The sequence below is a fragment of the Vicugna pacos genome, chromosome 13, assembly GCF_048564905.1.
Source record: "Vicugna pacos chromosome 13, VicPac4, whole genome shotgun sequence".
Lineage (NCBI taxonomy): Eukaryota > Metazoa > Chordata > Mammalia > Artiodactyla > Camelidae > Vicugna > Vicugna pacos.
Window position 1 is genome coordinate 5,507,882 of NC_132999.1, and position 17,675 is coordinate 5,525,556.

Consider the following 17,675-nt stretch of genomic DNA (forward strand, 5'->3'; position numbering starts at 1 on the left):
GGGGCCAGGCTAGTGCTGCTTTGCACCGTCTCTGTATCTACACTAGAGAAGTGATGAGGTGCCCGAGGCTCAGAGGAGCCATGCAACTTACCCAGGTTCCCGTGTCAAGTACGTGGTGGGGCTGGATTCAAACTCAGAATCATTTGGAGAAGCCCCAGCGCTTCCACCCACTGCACCACTGTGTTTCCCATCTGGTATCACTGGGTTCTGGTACAGGAGAGAGGATAGTGTCCCCAACGTTGATTCTTAAAGGCAGAAACTGCTGGTTACTTGAAGAGTTTTTACTGAGTTTTCCTCAAAAATACATTGATAATTTGATCAGTTTTATAGTCTTATTTTCAAATTGGATGTTTCCCCAGGATAGGAAGGTAGACTTTAATCCACCGAAAAAGGACGTGAAACACAGTTTACTGAATGATTCTGGTATCTTTGATTCAAAACAAAGACATTTAACTCAAACTTTGGTATAAAGGCAGCCCCCAGACAGAGCTGGGTAAGAGCTGGTGGCAGGTCTTTCCTTGGTTGCTTCCCTGACTTTTCTGGAAGCTTAAGGCCTCTAGGCTGTGTGACCCAAGATGCCCCGTGGGTTGTTGTCCAGGTGATGGCGCGTGCTGTCACGTAGCAGATGCTTCCTTACCTCCTTGTGTGTGGATCTGGTTGCCGGGGCCGCGGCTGTTCCACAGGGAATCAGTACCCTCAGTTTTCTTTATGCCTGTGCTCCCTGACCGCTTTCCCACCTCTGCTATGATAAAGGTGGTAGGTCTGCCCATGCACGTATTCTGTGGAAGAGGGACATATTTTCCATTTGGAGAGTACCTGGCCTCCCCAGCTTTTGCGATTTCTCCCGAAAGACTGCTGCACACAGGGACATGCATCCTAACCGGCGCAGACACAACCTGGCTCCCTACTGTGGGCAGCCGAAGACTTCTCTTGCTTTGCTCACGGGGGCTTCCATTATTCTGCTCCAGGGTCAGGCTGGACACAGCTCTTCTCCTGAGATTCACAAAGACAAGGCAGCCACAGTCACCAAATGAGCCTGGATGTGATCATTTCAATCTCTTTCTCTATATAGAACTGCCACTAGTGGCCAGAAATGGTATGCAAGATACTTAATTGCCCACAGAGCTGCAGCACGAAGCTAACAAGCTGCTCATTAATGCACCCATTGCTCTCTCTCCCCTTCCTGTAGCTTCTGTTCCTAGTTTAGAAGCAGAATTAACAAAAATTTTTTTTCTAAGAGGCATATCGGTCCAGTAGCAGCCAGCTCTTTGAACATTTAACTTCATCTTCCAAATCATTACAGAAAATACTTAATGGCTCCATGCCCAGACCTGACCCCTGCACATCCCATTTGTGATGGCCAGCAGGGACAGATGGACCACCATCAGTAAGTGCTTTCTGCATTCGGCCTCCCAACATGGGAGTGCCTGGGCAGCTCTGGGCCATTAGACTTTTCCAAATTAAGTTCCTTCAGGGATGGATTTCACTAATGCAATGGAAGGACAGTGTGTGCCCCGGACAGTATATGCTAAGCTCAGAAGGACAAAATTCACGCTTACATGGGATAGTTATTGAGGACAAAATGAAGAGGCTCTACCAGTCGGCTTCTTTTCCTTCATAATCCTCATGTCTACTAGGTATCCGCTCAAATGACGCTCAAATCTGTTGCACGTTCTAATGCAATATGCCAGCGTGTTTTGTTTTCCAACTAAATCCACTTGCAGTCTCTAATTCTTGAATTCACGTACTCTGAGGAAGCTCTCTGTGTGTTCTTTGCTTTAGATCAGGGGTCTAAATTGCATGTCCCATCAGGGTCCAGATGGTTAATGCAAATAAATGCAGCTGCTGGTTGCAAGTATTAGGGAATTACAGAGATTGTAATAAATTGGAGCTTTCAGCCTCACCTAGATGATCACACATGTAGTTGTCAAAACATACACATACTGCACTGGCCAGAGAAGAACGTGTCAACTTAGATTCTACAGAAAAGCGACCTTGTGACCTTGCCTTTAAATCAATTCATTAAGTGTCCTTTGTAGAGTCTGAATCCGAGGTTCAAACATGGGGCGGGGAGGTGGAGTGGTGGTTACTTGGTTAAATTCCTCATGACTCAGATATCCTGTCTGCCCCTCTGGTTGAGGATACTCAGATTCAACATTAAACAGTTCACACACAAGATATACTGGCATAAAGGCATGCGCATTCCCACTTATGCTCATGAGGTGCTTCCCCAGGTAGCAAGTGTATTCGCTGCTAGTTGCAGACCCAGATCCTGTGAACAGAAATCCAGTGTGACCTGAAAAGGAATCAGACTTCTCTGGTTTTACAGCTGTCTGGAGACAAAGGCTGCCTACCTGCTGAATTTCAAGTACTTCCAGCCTCTCTCTGGTCTGTTTTAATCACACCACTTTGCCCCTAGATTTGGGGAGGGGCAAAGGGGTAGGAATGAAAGCACCTTCAGTTTTTACCAAGGCACTCAAGCCTGTCTGTCCCCGGCCTTGATTCCGGGTAGGAAAAAGCCAGACTGTCTTTATTAATTTTGCCTGAAATCTCTCAACAGAGTCCGAGGAATGATTTGATTCTTTTCAGTTTGCTTTTCAGTTAAGATATTTTCTTTTCTTTTTTTTTTTTTTTTTTTTGATGAGCATTTAGAGAGTAGTCCAGGTCTAAAGCTGGGAGTTTGGACTAGTTTAGTTAGGATTGGGGTAGTGAACAAGGCTTCAAATAGTTGTGAAAACTGATCATGATAAAAATATCCGGAGACTGAAGGGAGTCTGAGCCCAAGTTCAAATCTAGAGAAAAATACAACCACATACACACTTTCAGTGTCACTTGCTCCGAGTGCTCAACGGCCAGCTGATGGAGGTAGCAGGAAGTTGTTCCCCAATACTTCTTCTCCCTTGTGTACAGAATAATGGAACTTTTGATTTCAGTTGAGCCCATAGACTCTAAAAAAAAGGAGAAATATTTTAAGCCTCCCTTGGAGCTTAGGTGTGGGAATGTGACTGAATTTTGAACAGCAAAATACAAGAGGAAGTAATATTACTTCCTACTATAGTTTCTTGGAAGTGTCCTTCAAGGAAGGAGGTATGTTTCTTGTCTCTCTTCTCCCCACTAGTTGGAATTTAAGTGGCAATGGTAAGAGCTGAAGCAGCCATCTTGGGCTGTGAAGTGATTCTAGGAATGAAGAGCAATGCATGATGGAGAAAAATATAGAAGGCATTTGTGTCCCTAACATCATGGTGGTCCTTACCATCCCTCTTCCCTCTGTCTGGACATTTACATAAAGAGAAGCAGGTTTCTGCTTTGTTTACCCCTGGTGGGGTAGGGGTGAGGGAGGCAATTTTTTAATCATTCTCAGCCAAGTCTTTTCCAAACTAACACTGAAGGTGTCGGGTAGATGTGCAGAAGCAGGACTCGGGTGTTCCTCGTGCTGTCCTCTGGAAGCAGACACGGTTCAAACATCATCACTATTTCACATGTGGGAAACTCCCTCTAGGGGTTAAGTTCTTCTTCCTTCCTCCTTCTAGTGGCTCTCCGGCCCCTTCCTTCCCTCGCAGGCCTCCAGCAGGTGCAGTCCTCTCCTTTTACCACTATCACACCTCAGGGTACTCACCTGTATCTGCCTTTTAATGGTAGACCGTGAGAAATGTTTGTGGACTGTGAGAACCTGGGGACGCAAAGTGTCTCTTGTAAACGCTCCTCCCACGTGTTGTGCAAAACAAAGCACTACTTAAGTTTCCGACACACCATGAACTCCATCACTGAATTAATTTGGAATGTAGTTTTGAACCCCACTCACTATACCATTTCCTATGTTTGTTTCACTCATCTTTAGACTTTCTGTTCTTTAGACTTTAGACTTTAAATATCTCCACAGGGGACTGAATCATAACACTCTCTAAAATAAGGACTCTTAACGTGAAAGGGGGCAAGAGGGAACTCTGGGGAGTCCATCAATTCTGCAAAGTTTTATGTGGAAAGATGAGCTTTTGCCTGGAGGAGAGGTCCAAAGTTTCCATCAGAATTTCAAAGAAAAATAATACGATATTCCTTCCCCCACTGGCCTACAGCAAAAAGAATCTTTGGCTGAAATGACACCGAAAATTGGTTGTTGGATGGGAGTAAGGCATAAGGCCTACTTGGATGATTCAGTTTATAAAGAAGGTAAATCTACATAGAGATCTATATGTTTTCTATATCTAAATTTTTTTTTAAGACTTAACTTTCTCTCCATGGTTTCAAGGAGTGACCTTAATCCTTAATCCCAACTGAAGAGGCAACCAAACTGAAAAGATCAAAACTACACTGCAAATAAACTGAAGCAATGCTTTATTGTGACCACAAAGCACCAATTCAACAAGGTGTCAACACACAGAGATTGAACACACGTCTCTTTGAACAGAGATGTAGCAAGCCCGCTTTTTCAAGTTCTTAAAAACAAGTCCTCAAATCAGAAATCAAACAAAGCATCGGAGCAATTAAAAAAATATTACACCGTCAGGAAGGAATATATATAAAAATATTCTGTACTTGTAACAAGGCTCTCCGATCTTAACTCTGGGCAAATTTCTTCAGAAACAAACGATTATAAATATAAACCATAATGTGGGAAAACAAATGCTTTCTTCAGAAACAAAGAACCAATTTAAAAGCAGATCTATGCAGAAAATACCACCCGCCCCCGTGAAAGCCAGCTGAACACGGATGGACAGCCCCAGCACACAGCAGTTTCTCCTTCCAGAGCTCCAGTTCTGCTCCTGAGGGGGCCAGGATGCACGCCCATTTCAAACATCGCAGCATATCCCAGTGAAACCTTAATAAGGTCAAGTGGAGGACCCTCTGTAAAAAAGGGTGTCGGCAATTCCATCCAAGTAACACAAGCTCTAAGCAGCAGAGAAATTCAAGGGAGGCACAGTCCCTTTCTCTTTTCTCCCCCTCCCCACATTTTCTGGTTTTTTATTTTCCCACAATCTGTAACCAAAAGATGCTCATTCTATTCAGTTCTTTTTTTTTTTTTTCAGGAATTTGGGAAAGTAACCTATGAAGAAAATTCCCTTTGTGGGGAGGGGTGTCTGATCTTGTCAAAGATCATTTTGTTTGACAAATGCCACAAGGTAGACCATCCTGTCCACAGGTTCTTGCTCCTCCTGGCTGAGTTCAGGCCAGCCGATGGATTGCCTAGTCTATCCAATAGGATAACGTTTCATTTGATTGAAATTCTTTACATATACACATGTATGTATTCTGTTAACAAAGTTTCATCACATGAAACTAAATTACGTCATTATGTATTTTTTGAGGTCCGAGACCCCAAGCTGACGATACTATGAAGAGCTGTTCTTTAAATGCTTCGTCTGCAGAGGCTTCACATGATACTCGTAAATTTTCAGAGCAGGCCCCAATTTTAACTGAAGTCCTGTCAACACATCGTTTCTTGTCATCAATAGCAGGGATTTTCCATCAATTTCCTACAAATGGAAGCAGAGAATAAAGCCAACATGTAAGTCCAAGAGCTCAAGGATAATGGAAAAAAAAAAAAGGGAAGATCAAAGGAAAAAGTCACATTGATTGTCCCCACACTAAAAATGTTACTTTTTTTTTTTAACTAGTGCCAAAATGGAAAAAAAATGAAATCTTCCATTTTTATTTTCCATCTTCTACTTTCATTTTTGGGTTAAATACAATCCATTGCTGATCTTGCTTTTAAGATCACATCACAAATGTCACATCTTAAAAACTGACCGCAAGCTTACGTACCACTAAGATGTTGCTTCTTGAAGGAATAATGACATTTATAAAATACAGTTTATGTAGAACTTTTGTCTATTTAATCCCCAAAATAGGTCTATACATAAAGACAGGTGGAGATTATCATCTTAATTTTACAGGCAAACCGAGGACCAAGGCAAGAAGTTAGCCGGCCCAAGGAGTTCAGAGAGGGGGTGCCCAGAATTTGAGCTCCCATCTGCCTGCAGCCAAAGCTGATGTTCTTTTCATAACTCCCTTCTGTTTCTCTTGACACTTGTAAGTAAATATGTGTTGTCTAGATGGTCCAGTGGGGACTGGAGTCTTGGGTTTTCTGGAACCTTTTCAATCAGTGATGGGCATTGGAAAAATTCACTCTGTGAATGTCTTTCCTGCCCTTTAAAAGGAGACCCATCCCGCCTCAACATGAAAATCACCCTCTCGTGTTACCACTTCCTCTCAATGGATCCTCAAGACTCCAAATAAGGGAACAGGGGCGGGGCTCCACCCTCTGCAGATTCCCTCCACTATTCTCAGAGTCCCCTCCCCACTCCTTTCAAGTACCCAGCCAGCTACCTGTCACTCCAGGTAACCTGGAGACAACAAAGCTTTGGGTGAGATAAAAATGGGCTTCTCCTGAAAGAGATGAGCACTCTGAATGTAGAAAGTAGTTTGAAACCTTGGAAAGGAGTGCTGAGAAGAATGCTGAATGCCTCCTTATTTCTGTTAGTTTATTATGGGGAGAAGCTGAGCTGGTTCTTAGGAGAGCTGGGTTCAGGAGATGGACCGTGCTCAGGAGGCCTCGCCATCCCTGTCCACGATTTCCCCCAAATATGTCGGTACCCGCCTCCCTCACTGATGGACAGACGGGGAGACACTGTGTGCAAGTCCAGCTACAAAAAGCTCTGACCCCCTCCTCCACCGTCCCCACGCGGGCCGCTCACGAATTCTGCCAGGCTGGGAGGAAAAGGTGCTCTGAAGGTCTGAGTGTGTGGGGGAGGCAGCACTGGGCGAGGGGCTGAGGAAATACCCAGTTTGTGACCTTAGGCAAGTCCCTTCCTCCTTCTCCTGGGTGGACAACAAGGGATATTGGGTTCTGCCAGGATTTCATGAGCCACCCCTCTTGCGGGTGCTCCCTGAGCTGTGACTTACACGTCACCTGTCATGGCAGGTGGTCGACAGACCACGGCCTTTTTACTTGTCAACCACCTACCATGAACAAAGGTAGACAGACAAGGAATTACTTCTAACTGGTCTACGGTGTTTTTAAGTGTTGGAAACCTTGATTTTGTCGACTACTAGAAAACAAAACGTCTCACGTTAACTTGTGAAAGACAACTATTCAAAACCACGGCGCCTGAGAGAGCAGTTGGTTGACTAGACAAGAGCAGGCCGTTACTTAAGGACATAAGCATTGGCCGTCTAGTCCTAAAGTATTTTTTTTCCCATTCAGGCAGCTAGTGAGCCCAAAGATTGCCCGTCGGTAAAACCTGCAAGTGCGGGAGTTGGCCGAGGAGCTCCGACCCCTGGGAACCAGAGCACCAGTCCGAAGGCACTGTGAGGTCACAGGAGTCTGAGTAACAGGTGCCCTGGGACCGCACGCTCTCTCTCACGCACCGAGACGAGCAGCAGTAACTCACGCAGGATGCTTCCCACACCAGCACCGCCCCTCCTGCCCTCCATCTCTCCTCTGCTCCTGTGGCTCACACTTGACTCAGTACAGATTTGAAACAGGCACAAGGAAGAGATGACACTGCTTGGTTTCTATACAAGAACCCTTCCTTGGCTGACTGAAAGTGAATTTTTAATCTTTGCTGGTAAAAAGTCCTTTTACAACTCAGCATTTCTGTCAAAAGCCAAGTGCGTCTGTGAAAAATGCTGAAATTTGGATTTTACTGAAGACTAAATGGAAACTCATGTTTCGTGCTCCGATTTGATTTTCCTTTGTTTGGTAGCCACACAGCAGTTCACCTCAGACTAGGGCTGGTGAAAGAAAGCTCCAGCTGGAAATCTGCACTGAAAAAAATGTGAAATGAATATAATTCAGACGGACAACAAAGCTTTCCTCTTAAGCCAGGGCGACAGCAGCTCAGATGAAGGGGAGTAGAATATGGCCTGATGGAAACGGGAGATTCCGGGTCAGGACACCTGAGTCCGAACCCTGCCTCCACGACTTACTGTGTGGCCCTGGGTGAGGGGCTTGACTTCCCTGAGCCTCAATTTCCACGCCTGTAAAATGGAAATAAAGCCCTGAAGGGTTTTGGAGGTTAGAAGTACCTGACATCTAAGTGGTTCTCAATGACCACTGAGTGGAAACGTATAGGCTTTGAGAGAAATGAGATGTGTTCCAATTCCAAACCTACTTCCTGCTTCCTTTCTGGAAGGGTGATCCCTGCCTGAATGCTACCTTCTGCAAGGGGGAGGCAGGCATACTCCTGTTCAAGTTCAAAAGCTTTACTGAGATTTTAAAAAGTTCAAAGATGACATAAAAATGTGTCTCATAAAAGTCGCAAACACAGAAAAGTTCCTTGATTAAGAAAGCAAATCATTTGTTACATAACTTCTATAAAAGATTGCAATGCAGATGAAATCCACATTTTGCCAGTCAGCATGGTACACTAGAATGAGCCTGAGACTGGAAATTGCAAGGCAGAGGTCCTGGTGCAGACTCCATCAGTAACTTTCCACAAGGAAGCACACTCCTCTGACCCTAGTCTGTTTAGTAGTTGGAGTGTGACCAGATCCAGCTAAACAAAAATTCCATGATTTTGCATTAACAATCCAAAATCTGAAACAAAAATATAATTCACATCTTGACATTCTGTTTACATTTCTCTGCTAATTGTTAGTGTCAGTGCAACTTTTTACATTGCTTCTGTCTTCTGTCTTCATGTGAGAATATCCAAGTGCCAGCTAAGCAACAATGCTCAGAATGCGTGCTTACTTAAGTTCCAGCAAGTACTCAGGCGTGGAAGTAAGGTTTAGAGATGACAGGTGTAAATTTCCAATGAGGGCGAGACACTAGATGCAAAACTAAAGGAGCAGGATCCACAGATGTGATAACTCAGTAGGTAAGCATGTGGTTTAGAGTAAGACACCATTTCATTGGCTACTAGGTGGGGTGCGGGGCAAGTTAACCTCTCTGCCCCACTGCCTTATCTATGTGATGGGGGAAGGGGAGCTACTGTATTTCGCCACTGAAAAGATTATTGAGATAATACACGTGAAGTAGAATTCCCGACTTCTACGGAGCACTCAATAAATGCTATTTTTTTAAAGTATATTAAAAAAATCTTAACCCATTTACTTTTCCCTCTTTTTCTCTGACAGCATACACGCAGGCAGCTCTTTCAGTTACGCCTCATTGTGATCTGGTCCATTGGAAATGTACGGGGAGGAGGAAGAGGAGGTGGGAAGAGAAGCAGCAAAGAGGAAGGCGAGTGCCAGCAAGAAGGAGGCGACAGATGATGATAGCAAGGTGGGCGGGGAACAAGTCAGAGAGGCATCAGTGGGAGGTAGGTGGGCAGGGCCCTGCACATCTCAGAAGGCCCTGTTTGTGGCAGTAGTCTCCACTCTCCCAAATACAGTGCAGGGGGGAAAAAGGGCTCAAGTTAGAATCAGAAGACTTAGGCTGGAAGCCAAACTCTACTGCTTCTGAGTTCCTTGTGTAGCACATGGCCCAGAGTTCCCTCCCTCTGTGCAGTGAGAGGTGGGACTGAGCTGACCCCGGTCCATTTGGGTCCAGCACACTCTCAGATTCCAGTTCTGTCTTTGATAAGCACCAGACTCACCAGCCGCACGTCAGAGTCTCCCCGTGAAAGAACATGGCAGCAGCTCCCTACCAGTGGTGTGGGGGAAACTGATGAAATAGGGGTGCTTTTTCCATGTTAGTCTCCCCCCTCACATTTTCTAGAACTTTCTTTATAACAACTCGCTTGCTATTCACTATCTGGCTGCAAGTGGTGACCAGTCTGAAGTTTCTCATTCCACTGCTTACGAAGGGTACAAATGTCCCAGAGGAAGGGGAATTAGGCCTGGAGCCCAGGGACACAAAAGTGGAAAATCCTGTGTCCAGAATGGGGGTCACATCAAAGAAGGAGAAGCGGGATCTCCTGGCCCTGCCCGCATGGCCAGGGGAGAGCCAGTCTCCAGAGAAGGGGTCCGCATCTTCAGAGACGTTTTGGAAGCCGCAGTGTGGCCTCTCAAACCGCAGTGCCTCCGTCCAGCCGTCCTTGTCCCTGCCGTCTCCTCCGTTTCCCCGTCTGGACTTGTCGTAGTTGTTCCGTGTCTCGGCATCAGACAGGACCGCGTAGGCCTCGGCTACTTGTCTGAACTTCTCCTCAGCTGCCTCCTGGTTCTCTGGGTTCTTGTCTGGGTGCACCTGCAGAGCTAACTGGTAGTAGGCCTTCTTAATGTCAGAGGAAGAAGCGTTCTGAGGCACCCCCAGTACTTCGTAGTAATTCACCATGTCTCGTTAAAGGGCCCCTCCTCACCAAGACACAGAGTTTATTTTCTGAAGAACTTCCATGTAACTTCGGAAAGGAAGATGGTGAACTACCCAAGTCTCCACCAAGAGCTTTTGACTCTTTCATCACATGGTCCTTCCTGGGGGGAGGAATTCCTCTGTGGGGCTGGCATCCTCTGCGCTGCCTACGGTGCCCCAGCCCCTCCCTGCCCTCTGCACAGTGGAGGGACTGTGAGCTCAGCCTTGTCAGCCAGTGACCATCAGCTGCCGCTGTGTGTGTCTTGCACTCCTATTGGCGGGAAATTCGGGGTGGATAATACACATGTTGGGGGACTTCACATAATTTAAAAAACCAACACTGAGCAGCGTATTAACGGAATCTATTTGCGTGGCTCAAAAAGAAGTCTTTACCTCATTTGCTGAACATGGGTCTTGCATTCTAAATCAGACACAAAATCCATGCGGGCTCATTATGAGGGCTACTGCCTTCGGTGACTTAATGGCTGCCTCCCCAGGTCAGTTAACTGCTGCTGGTGCAAAGTGGGTGACAAAGGGGCTCTATTACCCAAAAAACCTTGTACACATTTCTGATGAAGGAAAAAATGAAACTCACGTCATCAGACGAGGAAACTAGGTTACAGAGATTTCTGCCTTGATTGAAAAACAGGTTTAAGGAACAGAGTTAGAGGTGAGGCTTCTCGTGTGTGGTCAGACGAGCCCTCTTCACTTCAGCTGATCTTTTAAAGTTGGCCTTTTTGAAATTTATCTCTGGACTTAAGAACAGAACTAAGTAGCAGCATCACTCCAGCCAAAGCTTTAAAGAATGGCTTCAAAGCTCTTTTTCCAGGACGCAAAACGACACATTTCCCAGACTGCCTTGCAGTTTGCTGGGGCCGCGTGACCACATTCCGGCCAATGACCCGTGAAGGGATGACGTGTCCCTCTTTCAGGCCTGGCCCCTAACACCATCCACGTGTGTTCCTCTGTGATCTTCATCCGCACACCAACCGGATGTCAGTGCCCGGGTATCTTGAAAGCTTCTGGTTGAAGATGACAGAGCCTCCGTCAGCCTGGGTCCTGGAAGCAGAACACCCCTGCCAGCCACCCTGGACTATTCCTACACATAGGAAATAAACTTCCACTGTAGCTTATTATATATGTCTTCATCTACTTGTAACAGCAAGTAGGTGGTTTATTCTAATCCATCAACCACTTCTGTGACTTCAGCGTCACATTTAGAACCTACTCCTGTAACGCCATCAGCAGGTCCAGAAGGGCCCACCTCTGCAGCGCCGGAAGGCCGACATCCTAGTCTACCTCTCATTCCTCCCTCCCACTATACCCGCTTTTTCACTTCAAGTCCTCTTTCCCCAGGGTAATGAGTCCCCTGCAGACTCCTCTTTTGTACCAAGCCTGCGCCCCCGTTGGCCCTGGGAACCATTCTTTCATACACCCTCTGGAATCACCCTCTTAGGCTATTAGCCCTCCACTGTGCCTGTGCCACAAACATGCCACCCAGGAGCCACCCAGCAATCCAGCTTCTGACTCCTGTATCTGGTGCAGTGGGGAATAGCGATCAAGGAACCCTGGAGCAGAACACTGCACCTGTGTTCTGGGCCAGTAGAACACCTCAACAGTCCTTTTACTTGCCCTTGGTCAGCTCCCTCTCCCGTTCCCCTTGGTGGCCATTTTTACCCTTCACTGGTCTCCTATGGTTCCTTATTAAACCTCTGCCCATCCTGTCTAGTCCAAGCAGAGAGCTTGCCTCTCATTTAGCAAAGGACACAGATACTGTCAGGAACTCCATTAACATCCCCCAGGACAGGGGTGATCCCAGCCGTATCTGTGCACATCCTCACCTCTGCTCCCAGCACACAGAGCACAGGAAGGACAGAGGAAGATACCCCTGCCTTGCTCAGAATTCATCCTTTCATATACTTCTTTTAAAAAAAAATTAAAAAGTTGAATCTTCATGTATATTACCTAGCATTATGTTTTACTGCAGAAATATATATATATACATGAAATAGGCCATTTTAACTATTTAAGTGTACAATTCAGTGGCATTAATTATACTCACAGTGTTGTGCAATTACTGCCACTATTTTTTAAACTCTTCCATCACCAAACAGAAACCCCATTAAGCAATAACTTGCCCCTCCTTGCTAGCCCTGGATAACCTCTAACCTGCTTTGTGTCTCTATGAATTTGCCTGTTCTAGATAACTCATACAAAATGGAATCATACAATACTTGGCTTATTTCATAGAGCATGATGTTTTTCAAGGTTCATCCATCATGTAGCTTGTATCAGAACCTCATTCCTTCTTACAGCTGAATAACATTCCATTGTACATTCTAAACCACATTTTGTTTATCCATTCATCTGTTCATGGGCACTTGGGTTGTCTCCAGCTTTTGCTTATTATAAATTATGCTGCAATGACCATTTGTGTACAGTATCTGTTTGAGTCCCTCTTTTCAATTCTTTCATGTGGAATTGCTGGGTCATACAGTAATTTTATGCTTTATTTTTTGAAGAACTGCCAAACTGTTCTCTACAAAGGCTGCACCATTTCATAGTCCCACCAGCAATGCATGAGGGTTCAAATTTCTCTGTATCCTTGGCCTCCACACTCTTTTGATCTCGTCCCTTTCCTTATCCTCAGGGAGTTTACTTCACTGAACTGTCCTCAATTTCATTCAGTTTTAAACTGTCCAATTCTTTTGGCTACTTTCCTGCATGTAAATAAGTTTGAGTGCCTCCTCTCTTAGAAAGGAGCCCTCGTGCCTCCGTGAGCCTCTCTCCACTTGTCTGCCTCCCAGTCACTCCTCAGCTTGGAGGAAAGGGTCCCCCACCTCCCGAACGGTCACCCACACTCTTCCCCACCAGCCCAGTGAAGCTCCACTGTCACCTGCAGGCCCTGCTGGGGTGTTTGACCTTGTGGACTGTTTCATTTCTCTTGAGACTTTCCATCTCATTGGTTTCTAGACAGCCTCTCACACCGGTTCTCCCCCCAGCTCCCTGAGTGTTCTTCTCAGCTGCTTTTGCCAGGTGCCTGCCTTCTCCAAACAACTGAAACCTTGGTGTTCCCTGGGGTGCCGTCCTTGGCCGCCTTCTTTTCCCTTTTTAAGTGCCTCTCTCATTCTCACCCCTCCCTGGCTGCTCGTCACTCTCCTCCTGTCTCTGTCTCTGGGCCTCACGCCTCCCCGGGGCTAGAGATATCCACTTAGACGTCCTACTGGCCCTCAAGTTTAACGTGCCCCAAACTGTGCTCATTATGTTTCTTTTAAAACTCACCGCTCACAAGCATCCTGGTTAATGGCACCACTTTGCAACTAACCCATCAGGAAACCTGGCAGTCGTCACCTCTGCCTCCTCCCTCTCCCACCCTGAGTCGTGAGCTCCGTCTTGGGGCTCAGGCAGGGAACTGAGACAGGACACATCTTCACCTTCCAATGCCAACGATCCACTACATTCTTTTGACCATCATCCCCAGACTTTCTATCTCTTCCTCTCCATCCCCAGCGGAATGGTTACATCAGCTTTCCTGCCTGCCGTCTCCTTGTCTTCCAAGCCACGCTCTACAATGCCACCAGACGGATCTCTCAAAAACACAAATCTCATCATAGTGCTCCCCACTCAGTATCCTTCAGTGCTTTCCTCGTGCCTCTCAGGCACACAGACTGTTAACGCCACAGTGCTCGAAGTTCTCAAGATAAATCATGCTTTCTCATGTTCCCATGCCTTTGTATCTGATCTCCCTTCTGCCCAGAATCTTCTGTGCTTCCTTCAAATGGTTCTCACACCTACAATGGTTTCCGGTGGCTTGATTAAAGTAAAATAATACTTGTAATAATGAGCATTATTTTACTTTAATAGTCTTCTATTTATTTTAGTAAGTGTTAGAAAAAGCTGTGACAACTAAGGAAACAAGTGAATTAGCCAAAGAAGCACCAAGGACCTGGCTATCTTATAATGGCTTATAACCTCTCATTTCAAATGAATGATTTAAACAACCATTTGGGATATCTGGTTTATAGGAATCTATCTCAATCAAAAAATTCAAAAGGTTCTTTCCTGATAAATTTTGCTTTCAGTTCTTTTGACTATTTTCTTATTGTCAGCATTACCCATTTGCTTTTTAACTCTTTGCTAAATTTTTGTGGGCTCAATGTGTGAATGAAAAATATTGCCTGCCATATCAGCACACAAAGGATGCTGCAGTCATCTAGCTATCACACTGCAGCCGCCCCCACGGTGAGCCTGAGGAGACTCAGGATGGAAAAGAAGAGGACACTGGTCCTAGACAGCTAAGGTCATGTCCAGAGAATGATTTCAGTGACCCCAGACTCTTGCATCTTCCCACATGTAGAAAAGCACTAAATTCCTCAGTTTGAGATGTCTGGTTTTCTTTAAGTAATAGTAATCTTTTGATGTTCCCACGACCCGGTCTTTGTTGCAAGAACTCCTATATGACTGCTTCCTCCTCTACCTCTTTGGAGCAATCTCTCAAAAGTGATCTGAGAGGCCCCCTCCTGGCCTTGAAGTCCTCAAAAGTCCGCTGAATAAAACAGAACTCTCAAGTTTTAGGTTGTACAACTTGTTTTCAGTTGACAAAAGGAAGGACACAGCCGAGTGTGAGTTGCCACGTCCCCTGCTCATTTTGCTACATTTTAACATTTTAAGCATTTCAGAAGCCTTCAATTATTAAGAAATATCAGGTGTCAGAGCACCTTGAATATTTCCAGTACTTGGTATTATAATACGCTGATAAAGTAATAAAAGTTACTTCTAATTTGTGGGATTTTTTAACTGGTCTAATTCAGAGCTGGCTTTATCGTGAAGCTAATGAAACTGAAATTTTGCCTTAGCAATTTTAGATTCATAGTTCTGTATTTTTGTTCCCAAGGAGGGCTCTTAGGATTGCAGAATCTTTAGCTCCACCCCCCACAAACCTGGATTTGCCCCGGGTCTAATTAGAAGTATCCATCTGGAATCACTACGGTCGAAGTCCACCCAGCCGTGACTTAGGACACATGCTCGGGGCTGCTCGGACTGGCCTCCCCACTTTCCTACTCCATCTGAGGAGGTGTTGCTTGGCCATCTACAGCAGTAAAATATTTTATTATGTTTACTATGTCAGTGGCCTCAGAAAAGTTAGCAATAAGCCGTTTGAGCAGAAATGCAGTCTTGGCATTTCAAGTGAACAGCTTAAACAACCAGTTGGACATTTCAGAGTAAAATGCTATCCTTATTCACGCGGTTTGGGGAAAACGAGAAGATAATGGAGCAAAATTAATTTGTCACCGTGAGTTGCAGATTACTTTGTCATGATACTCTAAGAAACAAATCGTCTCAGTGATGCATATTGTTCTAGAAAGAGAATCCCTGCTGTCGCTCACTTGTAAGTCGGAAGAGTCTGAACAGCATGAATGATGTGACATTGATTGAACGGTAGCTCTCCATGTCCATCTTCTTCGTACACGTTCTGAGTGTGTGTGCACCAGATAAAGACAGAAATGAAGTGACAATGGAACCACGGGCACACTGTCTTTGTGACCTGCATTGGGGTCCAGTCTGAGTGGTAAAGCTGCTCTGATGGACTTAACTCTCAAATAAAGCACTGTCAGTAGAGATGGCTTTACAGTTAGCCTTCAGAGTTTAACAGAATAAACCATATCCTAAACGTTCTGTGTGAGGAAAGTGGAGACACTTCTGAATGAGGTTCGTCAAAAGGGTCTTAAAAGCTCAAGCTCTTAGGACAGTAAAATTCCTGAAGCCCCTTTGACTCTTGAAAACCAGGCAACCTGCTCCTCCGGGAAAGTGCCAACTTCTTATCACCTAGTTGTGGAAATTCAACAGTGTACGTACAACATCTCAAGGAGCGTGTTGTGCATCAAAAGCTTACTTCATGAGGGGCCAGTTCAAGGTAACCCTTGATTCTTACAGCAGGAGCCTGAGGAACATCCTGCTGGTATAACTCAACGTTCACTTCATAGAAATCCTACAAAGGCGAACTGCAGGACTAGACAGTGAGCATGAGTTAATCAGCGGAAGAGAAACTGGGAGTCATGGCTCTCACTCGGGCCCTTCACCACAGCCTAAGACATCTGGCTGCTGGAAGACAGTGGGAAAACAGCCACCACACCGCGGTGTCTGCGGGGAAGAGAGAGAGTACGGACAGCGCTGCAATCGCTGCCTCCTCCAGAAGGGACCCCACTGCGCCCACGGGCCAGTCAGCCCTCTGAAGCACTCAGTTAGTGAGGCAGGGAGAGAACACCGTCACTGGCCATGAGCGGGGTGTCAGAAGAACAGCAGCAGAGCCCCAGACACACGCTGTGGGCACTGGTCACTGGCGCAGCAGTGGGGACGCAGCCTAGGCCTCCCCTCTTGACAGTTCTTTCGGTTTGTCATTGTGGTTCACTCAGGGGCTCAAAAGAGATTTGTCAGAAGAAAACTTGATGGAGACAGCGGTCATGTGTCAGTGCGCACAGAGAAAAGGAGGTTCTCCAAAGATCACCAGCTCAATCCAGCTGCCCCTCGTACGACAGGGACATGGGACACCTCCCCTGCACTTTGGACAAATCTCGCTCAGTGGCCTGCCATCTTCCAAGGGAACATGCCGCCGGAAAGCCACCTCTGAGTCCGGCTGCTACAACAACGGAATATCCAGTAAGGCACTGGGAGCCCAGACCATGAAGGCAGACGCTCTCCTGCAGGTCAGCCCCTCTGACGGAGGACATGTCTGGCAGCAGTGTCAGTGTCTTAGTCAGCTTAGGCTGCTGTAGCGAGACACCATGGGTTAGATGGCTTAATCAACAGAAATTTATTTCTCACAGTCTGGAGTCCAAGATGGCAGCGCCAACACGGTCAGGCTCTCGGCGAGGGCCCTCTTCCCGGCTTGCAGACGGCTGCCCTCTCGCTGCATCCTCAGAGAGAAAGAGCCAGCTCTCTGGTCCCTTCTTTCCAGGGCACTAATCCCATCATGAGGGCTCTGGACTCATCTAAACCTAATCATCTATCTCCCCAAGGCCCCACCTCCAAATCCCGTCACACTGGTAGTGAGGGCTTGCACATGTGAATTTGGGAGTGGGGGACACAAACATTCCGCCCACAGCAGCCATGAGACTAAGCTCCCATGTCATTGGCAACTATGCTACCCTTTCTGAACCTGGCCTTTTCTATGGTGATTTAGGGGATGCTCACATCCCTGCTTGGCTCCCATCAAATGGCAGAGCAAAGCCTTTCCTGAGGACATTAAAGGATGTGGTGGTCCTTATTCTCAGTCTTTGTCCCTTGAAGATGTGCCTGAAAGGGTCATGTGTTTGGTGTGGGGATGGCCCGTAGTCTTCCCGTCTGATGAACCTGGTGAGTGACCGCTGACTGTTGAGGTTCACTGCCAGGAAGACCCATGGAGGTGAAACACTGACAGCCTCTCAAGCATGATGGAAGAGGTAGG

At 46.2% G+C, this 17,675-nt stretch overlaps 1 protein-coding gene across 4 annotated transcripts in view; it reads right to left on the bottom strand.

Annotated features, from left to right (window-relative positions):
• Positions 1–4,315: 4,315 nt before the first annotated feature.
• Positions 4,316–17,675, bottom strand: part of SAMD13 (sterile alpha motif domain containing 13) — a 40,588-nt gene continuing 27,228 nt past the window's right edge. For 2 of the 4 annotated variants that reach the window (XM_072975748.1, XM_006205945.3), the window contains exon 4: positions 4,316–5,471. In XM_072975748.1, the coding sequence (XP_072831849.1) occupies positions 5,328–5,471 (144 nt within the window). In that variant the 3' untranslated portion in view covers positions 4,316–5,327. Of the gene's footprint in view, positions 5,472–7,624; positions 7,765–9,539; positions 10,327–17,675 lie in introns of those variants that run through there. The other 2 variants (XM_072975746.1, XM_072975747.1) reach the window with 2 other exon arrangements.